At 32.8% G+C, this 17,485-nt stretch overlaps 1 protein-coding gene across 1 annotated transcript; it reads left to right on the top strand.

Moving 5' to 3' along the window:
• The first annotated feature begins 10,663 nt into the window (after positions 1-10,663).
• On the top strand, positions 10,664-13,481 carry LOC149239336 (WAT1-related protein At5g07050-like). The gene is made up of 7 exons (XM_089367115.1): positions 10,664-11,094; positions 11,308-11,370; positions 11,507-11,623; positions 11,723-11,981; positions 12,351-12,509; positions 12,644-12,795; positions 12,984-13,481. The coding sequence occupies exons 1-7, from the start codon at positions 10,910-10,912 to the stop codon at positions 13,183-13,185; spliced, it is 1,137 nt and encodes a 378-aa protein (XP_089223241.1). The 5' UTR covers positions 10,664-10,909; the 3' UTR covers positions 13,186-13,481.
• Positions 13,482-17,485: the final 4,004 nt, after the last annotated feature.

The raw sequence follows: 17,485 nt of genomic DNA, 5'->3' as shown, positions 1-17,485 counted from the left end.
ATACGTCTGGTTAAAATTGATTGTGGCAGAAGAGTTAATGAGTCAGAAGAAAATTTAGAAGAAGATGATAAGTGGATAGAAAAATGGGGAATCAATTGTCAGGACTGTCTTAATGGTAAGGTGGAAATAAAAAATTTAAGTACTTGAAAAATTAGGATTGGTTATGTGAGAAAAATAAATTGACTGTAAAAAAAGATATATGTCAATAATTTCAACCCAAAATGATTGCATAATAAAAAGATCTATTTTAATAACACAACTAAGGACGAAATCCCATCATCTTAGATGAGAAAAGATGAATAATTTCTTAAAAAAAAAAAATTATATCTTTTATGGAAAAAGAGCCATTGAAACCTGATAACACTTCATCATAAAATGCCCTTCTTATAAAAACATTCATAACTTGAAAATGCACCGTTTATATGGATTATTTATGTACATTATTTATGGAAAAAAAGCTTCACAAGACCACAAACCTTTTGATCAAAATTCACACCAAAAAAACTGTTATGGAGAGAACCTTACCTGTATGATATTTTGTTGGTCGGATATATGGATCCCTTAGACTGTTTTGGTCTGATTAACGTCATTAAAATTCCTCGCTTCAATTCAATTGACTGCCTTGACTCCATAATGATTGTTTGTCTCGCCGAAAAAAGAAAGGGAGTTTGTGTGTATAATTAATTTCCGAATCTTTTTCTCATATCCCCTTCCATTTTTTATTCGTCAAAGTTGTGTTGTAAAGCACCCAACGTGTCAGCCGTCACTCGGGGCTGCCCTTTCACGGGACATCATATGGAAACCGCTCATTTGTCACATGGTCTATTTTCTCTCCCACGCCAAATTAAAAAGCAGGGACGACAAAATAAAAAATATGGCACTATGGCTATGGTGGGAAGAGTAATTTAATGTTTCCCACCGATTTCCACTATAATTTCTCCCCACAAATCTTTTGATTGGGCTTTGCCACATTCCATCGCTTCTCCTCCGCACAAGTTCTTGTTTTCGTTTTATCATTTTGCGTTTAATTAATTATTATTTTATGTGACCTACTTTCAGTAGCATATATCGTACTCGTTTCTAAGTCAAATGTCTTGAATTTTCCATTGGTTTGGATATATTTTATATTTAATTAATTTTGGGAAGAATAAAAAATAGTTTTTTAAGACGAAAGATTACTGGAACTTAGTTATGGTGGAATATATTTTCTATCTTTTAAAGGGTGGGGTTAGAAAAAGAAAATCAATTAAATATAAAACTGTTTAAAAATAATTGACAGCACCACATGTTATTTTAGCAATACTCCATTAATACATTAAGATTAGTGTTTAATATTTTGAATAAATGGAACTGGTTTAATGTTATGAATGAATGTTATTTTACTATTTTTTTTAAGATTCAGAGTAACTCTAAAATTCTTTTAGTTTATTGTTTATTACGGAGAGCATGTTCAATTAGTAAATATGTTTTCTTTTTTGTATTTATCATAAGTGTGGTTAGCAAAAGGTCTCTAGAGTATGTTGAGGTGCAGCCAATATCATCAAGCTCAAAGAAGCATCACTCTAATGCACGAATTCACTCTAACACATCTTTGAGTTGTTATAAGCATGAACCCATGCCAACTCATCATATTTTATACTATAATCAAGTTTTCCTTCAATACTTTGAGAACCGCTTGTTAGTGTCCTAGGTGATCCTCTAGTATTTTAGCCTTTATGATCTCTTTCAATAGTGATGTGATGGATGAAGGATGGTATCCATAGAGTGTCATAAATGGGGACATTTTTTATGAAGTATGGAAGGATATGTTGTACCACCACTCTTCCAAGGACAACTACTTGAGCCATTGTGTTTGTTTATCATGTGCAAAGCACCATAGATATCAACTTTTATTCACTATCTCATTTTTCCCATATGATGAAGATAGTTATCTTTCACATAGTTATATTGCCCCTTATTTTACTTGTTTTAAAAATTGAAACATAGTCTCTTTTCTCTTCTTTCATCCATTTGTTAAGATTTTAACTTTTTCGGCTTAGGACACAGAGCATGATCTTCTTTATAGTTCTTATTGAACACTCTTCTAGTAGTCATATTTTTACTTTCGGTTTTCCTTTCCAAATTGAAATCATGCTCCAAGGATATAGGGTTGCTTCATGTTGACATCAGCTCATTATCTAGGAAGTTGACTTAGAAAATCTTTTTAGTGCCTTGGAGTTTGCATACCTCAATGGCAAGTGTCCTTGCTTTAAGTGACAGGTTTTCATCATTGGCCTTTGACCAAGAGATTATGTGTGGTGTTCGACTTCAACGCATTCATTTGCACCTCATGGATTGTACTATAGTACCTTGAGGGCCATTATTATTATTGGTGGTTCCTCTCACGTTTATTAACGACTCACATAATCGGTCAATAATCAGATGGTGTATGCCATGTTCAAGTCCAACTCATTTATTCGCATGGTTAGACTTGTACTGTCGAGTGTAGATGTAGAAGATTTGGGATCTAGTTCCATCCATTTGGGTTGCGATTTCAATATTCATTTAAGATTACAAAGTATGATAGCTACGATCATTAACACAGTCATCTGAGCACGGATCCACTCTCTGTCATTAGTGGACAATACTTCTTAATCATTGTACATGTATAATGGCTTATATGTTGTGTATGGGTATGCCTCCCTTAGTTATGATATCATGATGATTATGTATTGTAACAGATGATGATCTTGATCCATTTATTCTTGATCTGAACTTGTCACAAGATAAATCACTTAAATCCTCAACCACTCCTTCTCACTTTGTACTTTAGGGCTTAAGCTGTTACAGGTCATTTTTTCGCATTCACTCAAAACATATGAAAACCCACATAAATCAACTTCCTTAACACTTTTTCATTATCCCTTTGCAAATCCCTAAGCATTATCTCTCCAAAAAGTATGAGTTTCTAGGTCAATCAACTCAAAAACTATGTCTTTGGCCCGAGCGCACCCCGCACTTCAGTCCACCTGCAATGGTTACAAGTTGAAACTAAGCACCTGCACTAACCAGCACAGGTTGCTCTCCTTTACAGGTGTGATAGTTCTAGAATTTGGTAAAAATAAAAAATAGATACGAAACTTATCCTTCCAAAAACTTCTAAGGTGGTGTTAACCATTTACCATTGATAGAGATCTCGAATTGCTACTCTAGAGGTTTTATAAGAGATAAGACCTCTAGAGTAGGAATTCGAGATCTCTATCAATGGAAAATGGTTAAAACCACCTTAGAAGCTTCTCGAAGGAGAAGTTTCATAAACATGTTTATTTTTCCTACAATCCTAGAATCGTCACACTTGAAAAGGAGGGCAACCTACCCCAGTCAGTGGAGGTGCTCAGTTATCCAACTTGCAACCAATGCAGGTACATTGAAGTGTGGGGTGTGTTGGGGAAAAAAACATGGTTTTAGAGTTGATTGAGCTAGGAACTCAAACTTTTTGGAGAGGTAATGCTTAGGGCTATGCAAAGGGATAATTACAGATTATTAAGGATGTTGATTGATCCCAGTTTTCAGGCCTTTTGATTGAATGTGACAAAATTACCTGTAACAATATCTATAAAAGTATACTAAATGAGAATATAAAAATTTACCAAGGATACATTTAGATGTCTTCTTTATTTTATCAAGATTTTATATTATGAAACAACCCAAAAAAAATGTTATAGATAAAATTATAAGATGGTTTTTTTAAAGCAAAAAATCCCTAGGATCATAGCTTTGATACCAAATGACTCATACATCCGAAAATGATAAAAAAACTAAAAAATATAGTCCAATTCGAGGTGGAAACCTCCATTTGCAATGGATACGATGTATAAGACATATTTGATGATCCTAAAACTAAGAATCCTTGAGATATATATATATATATATATATATATATATATATATATATATATATATATATATATATATATAATTAACATGCAACTTGTATATGGATTAACTATATTTAAGTGTCATCATGAGGAAAATATGAGATCATTATGCATGATTTGTTTCCAAAAAATATTATATTATTGGCATATTTAGATCATCATAAACTTATTACCAAAATGTTTCAATATTATACATTTTTTACAAAACGTTTTCTTATAACCTTTCACTATTGATATGTTGTAATAATTCAAGATCTTGGTATCACTACCCATTCAAATTGTGTGTTAAAACAAAGCACACCATTACACTCTACTTTACATCATGTATCTTCAGTATCCCTTGCCTACTTAAAACATTAATCCAACATAACAAATGAAGAGGAATTAAATAAGTGAAAAACACAACATGGGCTTCTACAACAATAGGAAGGAAACTCATATAAAATAAATCCTAAATTAGTATGTAAAGGTTTTCATATCTAACAAGAGATTTTATAGAACTATGACCGATACACATTTATTAAAATTGATGAATTTAGATATTTAAATGTCTCCCAACATCAACGCAAATAGAAATTTGTGATGGAAGAAGAATCATTCCAAAGCAAAACATCCTTCAAAAACCATGAGATCCTAGTGTTAAGATGAAAATATTCTATATATAGAGCATTAAATAACGAAAAATCCAACTCAATTCATTAATTAAGGGTAATGTATCTCTATTTTCATTGAGTTCTCTTGGAAAAAACTTAAAAGAGAATAACGTTCACCTTAAATCATAATAATAATTTCTTTTTCTCAAACTAGTAGACATGACATTAACATTACTCTGTTAAAAGTAGTTTCATTCTTTCAAAATCAATACTATACCAATATTTCCAAAAAAACATCTTCATATATCAATATCAACTTTATATTTCCTTAAAGAGGCCAAATATTTGTCATTTTTTGATTAGATATCAATGACAGAAAGTTTAGAGATGTTCTTCAACATCCATTTCTATCTATATTCATCAAAAAAATCTTACTTGATGAAAAACAAAGACATTTTTTCTTATATTTAATCCTTTTATATAATAAATAATAGTGACATGTGATTTCAGTGTGCAAAATATATTTCAAGTATAATTCCTTTATGTTTCCAACATAATTTATATCTAGTAGCTTTAATTTGTTGAAGCTTTTGATATTGTAGCAAAGATGATAATTTATGTATTCTAAAAACCTCTCCCGTAGAATGGGGTACATGAAAAACCTATCTTGACCTATAAAGCTATAGATGGTTGCATACTTTTGAAGAACTCAAAGCTTAAAGAGGTTAAGGGTTCAAATCGTGCATTCATCCCCATAGTAAACAAATAAAGAATCACAAACTTTATATTTTAAAGGCCTCCTCTAAATTTGATGTTATGGTGTTTAAATGGGAGAGAGTGATGTGGATGGCCCATTTTATGTTTCTTTATTTTGTTTTTTTGGTGCACACAAGGGTGACCTAGGGTTCATGAACTCGCTAATAAAACCCCTTCAAACACTGTCATATTTAACACCCATGAGCAGGTGAGGTCTCACTTGTTGAATCGTAATGGATTGTAATAATGTTTGAAGGGTTTTGTAAGAAAAGGGGATACAAAGATGATCTATATTAGACTAATTCATCCTACCACTAAGGTTCAACATATAGTAAAGATATAACCAATTACATAATAAAAATATTCATATTTATCTAAATGCAGATATATTATGTCAAAGAAATTCAAAGGAATACACATTACACATTAAGGTAGAGAAATAAAATTTAACATTCTTTATTGTCTTCCATTACATAGACATAGATGTATATCACAAGAGTTTGGAGAAACCCATCACTTGAGATTTTACTCGTCATAATAAGATCTTCAATATACAGCTACATGTAGATACTTCATCTTTGACTTCGCAACAATACATACCTTTTACATACATGCATCCTCTCATTCTCATCGCTCTCTCATCCTCTCTTACTATTATAATTATCATTACAACTCTCTTCTTCCATCAAAGGATTAGTAGGATTTATTCGCAATAAACATAACAACTTCTACATTAACCTATCATTAACAACAATGAATACAACTTAACTAACTCTAACGTCCTAAACAAGTTTCCACTAACGACATTGATCTATGTGTAATAGACAAATTTTGCGAATTAAATTCATCGAGATGAGCTACCAACAAGACAATGGGCTATAACTAACTTATTGGTGACCACTTTGTGTGGTTCCCATTGCAGTCATTCCTTCGCCCATCGCATATCTATGTGGTATCCCTAATTACTACTGTGCTACTTGAGATGTTCGCAATTATTTGTAGTTTGTGGCATCATATGTGGTCTTCCCATACTTAGCCAAAATTTCCTTCATCCCTTGTTTAACCAAAATTCCCATTCTTAGCCAAAATTAGAACATTTTGTAGAACTCTTCCTTTGGTTACCCTCCGCTCCAACATGATTCTACCACCTATCATTTCTTTGGCCATGTATATGTACATGCATTGAATTTAACCTATTTCTTTGTCATCTACTAAATGTCGCATAATATATAGCTTGAAATTAACACTTGAAATGATTTTTTCTAAATGCCATAAGAATGTTATTGATTATTCAAATGTGGCCAAAAAATATACATAAGATTGATTAAGTGTGAAAGAAAGATAAATTATTTTAATATTTTATCCTTATCACGGATATCCACAATATTTTCTATGTAACATAGTCCACTATTATGGACATGTGTATTTCTTGGCAATAATATTTTGGATTAAGGATAGTGATAATCTAATTAAGGGATATTTCCAATGTAGAATGACACCATAAAATGATTGAGCATCCCACCCTCAATTGGAAAATTTCAAGGTTTTCAAGATTATTATAAATGGGGTAAGTATGGAACTTTGTTATTTATTCATCCTATACATTTGTGTTTGACCATAAGGAACACTGCAAAGATGGATTATGAGTACTAACACTATTGAATAAATGCAGATAGTAAATGACACCACGTTGGTGGTGACTTAAGTATGGATCTTATAACATTTATAACTCTAATATCATATGTATGTACCACCATCTTGTTTGTTTCCATATATATATTTACAAAGTTGCAAGATTAAAAATGTGTGAGAGAGAAAAAAAAATCAACAATAATAAAACATATAGCAACAACACATAAATCATGAAACACAATTTATCTTAGAAACCCCAATCAACGAAACAACCAAAATGCACCTTATAATGAAGGATGCTAAGCCTATTTATAGGCTTCATTACATAACATAACATGGGTCAATACCATGGGTCACAAATACCATGTGTCTTAAAACCATGTATTTTAGACTAAACTAATTTGACTTTATGACTAGATCAAGTTTCCCTAAAAGTCCCCTATTTAAAATTGACTTGGGGAAATTCTTCAGATCTAATTCAAAAAAATTGTATGCCCCCTTATTATTCTATAATTTACTAGGGGTATTTATGCCTAACCAGGTCTTACAGTCATGTGCCCATATACATGTGATACAAAAAAAGTAATCTTCGAAGTAATATTTTTTTTTAGTGTTGTTATTTACTTCAAAACTCCATGGGATTGAACTCACCATGTCCATTACTTCTTTTACTTACACATACAAATTTCATTTTTCTTTGACCTTTCCATTTGTTCCATCAAGTATTGCACAACCTTTGCATCTTTGGCTTGCAAATTCATCAAAAGTTGAGTTATCTCATTCTAATTTTTTTATTTTCTTACATTCATGCAACTACATGGCATGTTTAATCATAAATTAGTCCCAACCATATCACATTTGAATATGATTTCACACATTCCTCTTTAATCAAAGATTCAACATCTCCAACAATGTCAAGATAGCATACAAGTACACATAACACCCTTGTAGTTATCCAAGTCGTTCATTCCATAACTTTGTCTTACATCCTCTCTATTCATGAGAGAAATAAATTTGTGCACTACTCCCCTACAACATGTTGCATGAATAAACGAGGCTTCTAAGAAACCTAAAGAATTCAATGTGCCTAAGGATATGGATTATAATTTGGAGCAAAGTTAGATCTTCACTTATGGTTACTCAAAACCCTATGTCCTTATTAACATGAGAATCATATGTTAGGATTAAAATTTTTAGAGAGAGAAATAAAACAATAATAAACATATAAATCATGACACAAAATTTATCTTGGAAAAAACCCAATTCTGAAAAAATCAGATGGTAATAGACTTATTACATGGAAAAAGGCACCTTCGAGTGGAGGATACCAAGCATATTTGTAGGATTCATTATGCCATAACATGGTTCACCAATACAATGTGCTTGAAAACCACTTACTATAAACTGAACTTATTTAACTCTATGACCAAGTCAAGTTTACCTAGCAAAAATTTTGGCATAAGTTAATAACCATTATTAAAAAGTCTAGTTTAGACTTTAAATAAATTTATTTGTTCTAGGTCAGGCGAATATTTGTGTAATTTGAAATATCTCAAAAGGGGATAAAAAAATGTTAACCCACCCCCACGGCTTTTGATACACAGGTCATGTATAAAGTATTAATTACAACAATAGAATTTATTTCTATCAAATTTATAGGTGCTATAAAAAATTTCAACAAATTGAAAAATCAATGTACAACTCTTGTCACATAATCATAATAAACAACTATAAATAAATAATCACAACATCTTCAATGTTTATGCTAAACCCTAATCAATAACATGACTTTACCTATTAAGACATCATTATTAGAAAACAATACTCCTAAAACTTCATATAATAACATTTATTAAAATATAAATTTATGAAATAAGATAATCAAATTACAAATAGATTATGCATTTTGTTTAAATATTTTGTTTATATGTATTTAAACGGAATTAAAATCAAGATTATATTTAAAATTAAAATTAAAATATTTAAAATTATTATTTCTTGGTGAATAAAAAAATTCAAAATATTAATATTTAATTAATTATTTCTTAAGTTAAATAAATAAATTAAAAAATATTAATGACCAATTCTTATAATACACTTACAAATGAAAAAATTATTAAAAAAAGTTAAATCTTATTTCTTCGAAATTCCAACTTGGAAAACATATTATATAAAATATTATGAGATTTTGATTTATGATTAACATATATCCACACAGATAGATGGACATACTTCTCCCACTCTAAACATCTTAAGAAAAACACATATTTTTAATCAGTATACCTATTCAAGCTATACTTAATAACTATATCAACTTTATATATTAAATTTTATACTTATTTTATTTTTATTCGATGTTTAAAATATAAAAAATTTCTAATGCAAATAATTATATATCGTAATAATCTCCCATGGGGCTTTGGATTGACTGTGAATGGGTGCATTGTTAAGGCACTCCTTGGGATAGGTCACTGGTTCAAATCCCCCGCCAAAAAATAATTTACATATCATAATGGTTTTTAACATTTAATTAAATGATATTGAATAATATATATATATATATATATATATATATGATATTGAATAATATATATATATATATATATATATATATATATATATATATATATATTTGAAAAATTTTACGATGAGAAATAATATTTTAGTATTTAAATTATCAATATTATATTATTATTATCTAATTTTAAGATGCCATCTCCAATTAAAACCCTTAACTCCATAGAATTATTTGACTTATCAAGACATACATACTGTACCTCATAACCATAAAGCTCATTAAAATTTATCACTCATATTCTTAACTATAATTTTATGGTACTTAATATTATCATAAATATTTAAATTATTAAAAAATTACAACAAATTATTTAGATACAAACAATTATGTAATATAATGGTTTTTAATATTTGGAATAATTATATATCTTTTGATATTTAATTAAATGATATTTAATAGTATTTGTTATATATATATTTTAAATATTAGATAAAATCGAAAAACATTACTATTGGAAAATGATATTTTTACTGTTGGAAAATCATATTTCATCACGCATATCATGGATATGACTAACCTATCAAATCATTTTTATTTCGTTAATTCATTTTAAAATATTTCACTTTACACTTATAATATTATTAATCATTTATCACTAATGACTGATTTTGACGTTAAAAGTTTCCATGAACAATAAGTATTATATTTTTTCTTTTAAATTATTCATAAATGATATTTTTGTAAATAGGAAATTTACAGTAATTTAATTATCAAAATAGTAATGAGGATAGCTATTTTTAATTATTAATAGTGAATACAATGATTTATTACAAATATTCAAAGAAAACTAAGTTCTCTAGAATAATCTTGGTGGTGCTCAACCAAGCAAACTTTCAATCTTACCAAATACCTTTAGATCTTAAGCTATTAACCTATTGCCTTACATTAAAAGACATACTCTTAATATAACAAAAACACATACTCCAAACCCTACTATTCATCAATAATCCCTACTATTCATCAATAATATATTATCACAGTAACTTTTAATAATTACACCACTATTAATTAAAATATTCAACTATTACACTAAAATATTTAAAAAACTATATTTGCCACTGCTTCCTTCCGTTCCGGGGACGCTGATCCGGTAAAAAAGTATGCATGGAATCGAATTCGCATTTCTCAGATGGCAATATTACGGCTTTACTATCCTTGGCCGTCCGTAACTCTTATTTTACGATGGCGGATCTGATCCGCTTCGTTCTTGTTGACCTATAAATATGGGTCGCGAGTTGAGAAATTCATTTTGCGATTGCGCAGAGGAGAAGTTCAAAGGACTACTCACTCGGTCGCATTGGCAAGAAGAGAAGTTCCAGTAATTAATTACTGGGACGCATTTGCAACTAGAAAATAGGGAGGGGAAGGGAAAGGGAAAGGTAGGCTAGGGTAGTGCAGGGTGTTTTGGAAATTCCTGCAAATTTTGATTATCAATGGGGATGCTAATTGAGAAATCAAAACCCTATGTAATTATGATATCCCTGCAGTTTGGATATGCAGGGATGAATATTATCGTTAAAGCCTGCCTTAACAAAGGGTTTAATCACTTCGTGCTTGTAGTTTACAGGCACGCTGCTGCTACGATTGCTCTTGCGCCTTTTGCCTTTTTCATAGAGAGGTAAAGCTATTTTATTCATGCATTTTTTTTAATCTAAGAAATCTGCTTGGAGCAGTTTTTAGGTTTATACAGTCTTGCTCACTGGGGACCAAATCTCCACAAATAATCATCAAATTATAGCTTCGGAACTACATGTCCTTGCAACCTAGCTCTGCACTCAATACCTAGCTAGGTAATTAGCTGATGTGTTCACTAACTTGCAACAAATTGCAGGAAAGTGCGACCCAAACTCACTTTTTTCACATTCTGCCAAATTTTTGTACTGGGCTTGTTAGGGTATGTATTATTTCGTAATTTCATGTCTTTTGCTTCTTTCATATCATCACTTCCATTCCATTTGTGATCGTGTCTCTGCAAATTGTTGGCGAGTAATTTAATCTCGATATGGAATATTCTGAATGCATGTCTGCAGTCCTGTACTCGACCAGAATTTGTACTACATGGGCTTGAAGTTAACATCTCCAACCTATGCCTGTGCATTGAGTAATCTTCTCACCGCTATGACTTTCGTGTTGGCTCTCATATTCAGGTAACCAAATCACAATGATGGATCACATAGTCTAGCGGTTAATCATCGTCATCCATTACTTTATTTTATGGTGTTGATGGAAAATATTTATTGCCATAGGATGGAGAGAGTGAACATCAAAAAGCTACGCAGTCAAGCAAAGATAGTGGGAACCATTGTGTGCGTCGGGGGAGCAATGCTCATGACGATGTACAATGGACCAATTGTCAAGATGCCTTGGTCTGCACATCATCACTCCCACGAGAAATCTTCAAGTGGAACGTCGTCAGCTACTCTCGTTGATCGTAGAAACTGGATATTAGGCTCCCTTGTCATCATTGTGGCCACTCTTGCTTGGTCAGGCGTATTCATCTTGCAGGTCATCGTTTATCTTTGACGTGCTTTTTATTTTGAGATATCTATATAAAATAGTCTCATTCCCTTTTAAATTTCTGGAAGCCGTTACTTACAAGTTTGTAATTCATAGTGTATAAGTTTCTAATTTATAGTGAAAAAGGATATAAGCAATATGAAAAAGTAAAAGTAGCATTACCAATTTTAGCTTTCAGAATTTTAATATTCAGAATTAATTTACAAATAATCAGCCTGTTTAATTTCTAAAAATTTGTTTAACCTCTCTAATAATCTCACATTCATACGCAAAATCATACATATATAAATGTAAATTATTAATCATCTTAAAATTAGAAATGACTTCCATTAACTATGATTTTTTTTGAATGTGCAGGCTGCAGTATTGAAGAAATACTCTGCTCAACTGTCCCTTGTCACCTTAGTGTGTTTCCTAGGTACGTTACAGGCAGCCGTCCTCGGCTTAGCTGTTGTTCATAATCCTTCCGATTGGGCGTTGGGATGGGACACCAACCTTCTCGCTGCAGTCTACTCTGTAAGTTTGTTTTTTTCTTAATTCGTCCAGGGAAATAGGTCAAATATTTTTTCTTCGGGCTTGAATTGAAAAGCTGGAGATTGGGATGCCAAGTTATACTATATAGTACAACAAATTAATATTGCTGGGTGCAGGGAGTTGTGACGTCGGGAATTGCATACTACCTACAAGGTGTGTGCATGCGCTTAAAAGGACCTGTATTTGCGTCAGCATTCAGCCCATTGATGATGATAATCGTGGCAATTATGGATTCCATCATTCTCTCTCAGAACATCTTCTTGGGCAGGTTTATTTCTCCACCTTTTTTAATGGGTAGATTGTAGATATAGGAATATTTTCGAATTTGGTGACTAAAAATGTTTAATTGTTTCACTGGAACTTAAAATTAACAGATATTTAACTACTTAAATTGAAATTGAGCTGAATGGTTTTTTTCTAAATAAGATGCTAACTGCACTTATCCGCTGAATTCAGTGTGTTGGGAGGAGTTCTGATCGTAATAGGGCTATACGCTGTTCTATGGGGAAAAGTGAAGGATAGCAAGATCCCAACTGATAAAAATTTACCAGAGCTGCTCCACGAAATTCATAACAAGATGGAGGGTATAGAAGCTGCCCCCAAGGAAGCTCATCCTTATCAATCCAAAGCTGGAGACGCGGCCATTTCGGTAGTTTGAAACAACTACGCATAGCGTTTGTAGTTTGGGCTCACTCAGACGCAGGTGTTAAAAGAACTTATTCCATTGCTTCAATACTTTTTTGGAATAGTAAGAGCCTTAATTTACTCTTGTCTTTGCTTCAGACTTTTTATGACAGGGCAGTAGATATTATCAGGTTGTTTGTTGCTCATGAAGAGATATTACCGTGACAAGTCGGGATGTATCCTGAGATAACAAAACAGTACTGTAGCCCCTCAACACTGCTTTTAAAGTAACAAATAGTGGTCTATTGTAATAGAATAAAGAGAGTTATGATGTAGTAGTTGGTAGCCTTAATCTAATAGAGTAGGAGGACAATAATGTTTTTATTATATAGCGATAAGATGTGCGGGAGGGGATATGAATATTTATAAGACATACTTATTGTAATTGTGCATTTATTTGATTGGAGTATTCTTCGTCTCTTTGCTCTACTTAAATATTCGACATGTCATGTTAGGTACTTTCATTAAGAATAAAGTATTTATTAGTGTTAATATTTAACAAAATAATGACCTAATAAGGTGGTAGTGTGGGATTATTTTTGCAAAAAAAAACTAAGGGATTATTTTTTAGGAGCCATGGAATTTTAAAATGCGCTTTTTTTTAATACTTAGAAATAAAGAATTTAATCATTATAAAGGGTTTAAGTTTAGAATTTTTGTCTTTGTGATTAGACCTTAAAATGAAGTTGGTTGTTTTAAAAATATTTTCAAAAAATCTAGTTTTTTTTATTGTCTTTTAGATGATATTACAGCAATAAAGCAACATTTCATTATCTGATTATTATATCGTATCAACTATTTGTAAATGGACTCTTAAATAGACATGTCTTTTGAATGTTTTGCAAATGTTTATTGTTTCGGTGGTGGGATAATGGAATTGGTGTTAAATGTATGTTGCAATTAGGTTTGTTGTTTTGGTGGTGAGGCTATGGAATTGGTGTTGAATGCATATTGCACTAAGGTTTATTATTTTGGTGGTGGGATAATGGAATTGATATTGGAACCTTATTTTCTATATGGATTGTCCTTTGAAACTTGTTCTTAAGGGATTTTGGTTCATGATGCCACACTTTAGCTATCAAATTTTGGTTTCTACATGATGAGTTTTCTTGTTGATTTATTAACTTTTGTTACATCATTGAGATAAAATGGTATAGTCTTCTCCTAGGTTTGTATTGTTTGTGATTTGTGTCTTTTACTAGTAATTGGGATTCTTTTCTCCATGATTTCTCCTTCTATCTCTTTGGGGTCATTTGGTCATGGTTTACCCTTGGTTGATCGAGAGAGCAATGACAATTATTTGTTGTCTTGGTTCAATTTCACTTTAGAGAAAATTTGGCATTCCTCCTGATTTATGTTCATGTATTATGTATAAGTAGAGAGGCCTAGAGCCTCATTAGGATTCGAATTTTTGTTGTAAAAACTCTAGTTATTTTCGAGCTCCAGACTTGTGGAAGACTTTGACTTAATTTTCTGTTTTGGTAATAAAAATGAGCTTTTTCTTCATCCAGCACTGAGTTAACTCAAAGGGATGAATCTCTTGTGTTAGGGACCAATCCTAGTAGCAAAGGCTCCTCTTCTTGTATCTGTATTCTTAGCTTAGTTTCATAGATTCATGGTTAAACTGTCTTTAGAAGTATTTCGTTACAAGTAGTGTCGATTTGATTAATTGTTTATTAGTTTGCTTCCATTTGTGCCTTACTTTAGTAGCAGGATAAAAGAAGCACCACAAAGCTAGATGTCCTAGCCTCACTTCTTCCTTTTCGTATCATGATTTGAGGAAAAGACCCTTATGCAGCCCCAAAAAGACAAATTTCCATTTCTTTCATAAGATTTAGAGTTTACTGTACTTGAACGAGCATTTGATCATTTTTGCAAGTGTAGGATTTCATTGCCATCTCTTCTATCTTCATTCTTGCAGTAGATATCATCCATGATTCCATTTTATTTAGCAATTTATTCATGCATAAGGTAGATAGTTAGTTCCTTAAATGATGCTTTTCTAGCTCATGAGAATTATTCTTGTTTACATGACTTTTTGGAAATTACACATGTTTGATGTAGAGCAGGTGCTTCAAAAGTAGAAAGAGATCTCATATCAGGCAACCACCTTCCAACTTCATCCACCCATAGGCATTCCTAATTTTCATCAAGACCTTCACCAATTTCATCATTTTACATAGAAATTCCATCAAGCATGTTGAGCGAATCCAACCATCTCCTAAACTTGGTTTTGGGTTGTGAGTGGTCCTAGGCCTTTTACCACTCCACTCCACCCATCAACCACCTTCCCTAAGCCTTCCATCACCTCCAACACCCATCGTTTTGCTCTCGGATGTATCCTGTAGAAATACAAGGAATCCTGTAGGTCTTTAGTACATCCTGTAGGTTTTCCTATAGTGGCCTGTTTTGAGGCCGAATTGAGGGAAAACCTCTAGGAATCCACCCAAGGTCACCCAAGGGTCTCTCAAACCTTCCAACGATCTCCTTAACCTTCGATCCATCTACCAGCATCCCTAAGTCACTTGCCACATCACCAAAAGAGATTAGCTTGCACACTTGATTTTTCATGAAAAGAATAAAAAGACAAAATAGATTTATTATATCCCTTTACATGCATAACAGTTATGTTTGATGTTTTTCACTTCCATGCTGTTATCTTAACTTGACTATGTGTGAAATCACGGTCAAGGCATTACCATACAACCCACTGCTGGGACTCCTACACCAAACGATCTGAGGTCTAATTGGGACTTCTTGCCGGGGAGATCCCCTGACATGTTGGCAAGTCCAGCACCATCAACATTTATGGTGCTAGAAGGAGGCCCAGATGACAAGTTGTGTCCTCTCATCCTATTTTGAACCTTTGCATATCTAAAATGTATTCTTGCACTCTTCTTCGTTTTTCGAATCATGAAGATGTTACCATCACGAGGGATTTATTTGATCTCTTGTCCACTTACACTTATGATGGTGAAGGCGAAGTGGCCTAGCCTGAGTTCTTACATGACTTTCTTTCCATGTTTCATAAGGAAGATGGATGTTCTAACGAATAGGCCAGCTTGTTGCTTTCATACACACTTCCTCAATCTCCACATCGATGGTTGTGTAGCCTACTAGCTGACAACGTGCACTCACTTGAGCACTTCTGTGATCTCATTGAAGAAACTTTCCATCCTTTTGACCCAGACCATCTTGATCAAAAATTGTTACAACAACGGAAGGCTCTGCATGAACTGACTATGGATTTTTGGCAGCGCTTCCGTGATTTGTAGTTTCAAGATCTGAAGAGCCGGATGAATTTTTTCTATCTTTGGGACCAGTTTGAGTAGTGTGTTAAGAAATCTACTCATCCTAAGAAGAAGTTTGAAATCAAGCATCGCTCATCATTCTTCAGTGATGGAGCTGCGCAATCCCAGACGGATGCGGTCACTGTCACAAGTGACTGTCCACCATGCCCTCATCAAAAAACTCCACCACTGCAGAGTGATGTTGAGGATCATGCTCACGCAGTTGTTCAGCTGGCACATCCTCCCAACATCACTTCACTTAATTTTCGCACAGATTTATTTGTGAGTACATCAATTTTTCATATGCATTTTGTTCCACAACCTCTGTCTTCGCACTCAGTTGTTCCTCTAAATGATACTGTCTTGTGTTCTTTCATTCCAGACTCTACACTTGTTTTGAATGAGGAACGAGCCACTGACGGAGTTGGTGTTGCACAACCTGCACTGTTATTCATGAAAAGTATGACTGGGAGCTTGAGCATCAATGCTCAGCAAAGGATGACTCCCTTCTATTTGAGCCTCCTTCGTTCTTCCCTGACATCTTTGGTGAACCTGCCATCCATGATTTCACATGTGTGTCTTCATCCATGGGTGCACCCATTGTTGATCCCTCACAGGACACATCGGATGTCAATCCATCATTCGATAACGGAGAGGATGAGTTATTCATTGAAAGTCCACTTTTTCTTTCATCTTCCTTTTACGGAGACACAAAGGATGAATTTTTATGCTTTTCATCTACCCCTCTATTTGATTCATCAGATCATGAGGATGTCGATGAAATCATTGATTTTTCTGATCATGGCTATCGTGATCCATTTACTCCCATATTCAATCACGATCATGTTTCTATCACAACTGATTTTTTGAAGCCGTCGGTCTATCATGATCTACCTAACGATGAAGTTGAAACACCCAAGACTATCAAGGCACTTCAGCCCAAGTTGATGGTTATGCCAGGCCCTCGCTCTCTTGGGGTTAGTT

Source organism: Pinus tabuliformis, chromosome 8 (assembly GCF_031772625.1).
Source record: "Pinus tabuliformis cultivar Carrire ecotype Pingquan chromosome 8, CPIR1, whole genome shotgun sequence".
Taxonomy (NCBI): domain Eukaryota; kingdom Viridiplantae; phylum Streptophyta; class Pinopsida; order Pinales; family Pinaceae; genus Pinus; species Pinus tabuliformis.
Note: the sequence above shows the minus strand (reverse complement) of the source record. Positions and strands in the feature narration are given on the sequence as shown.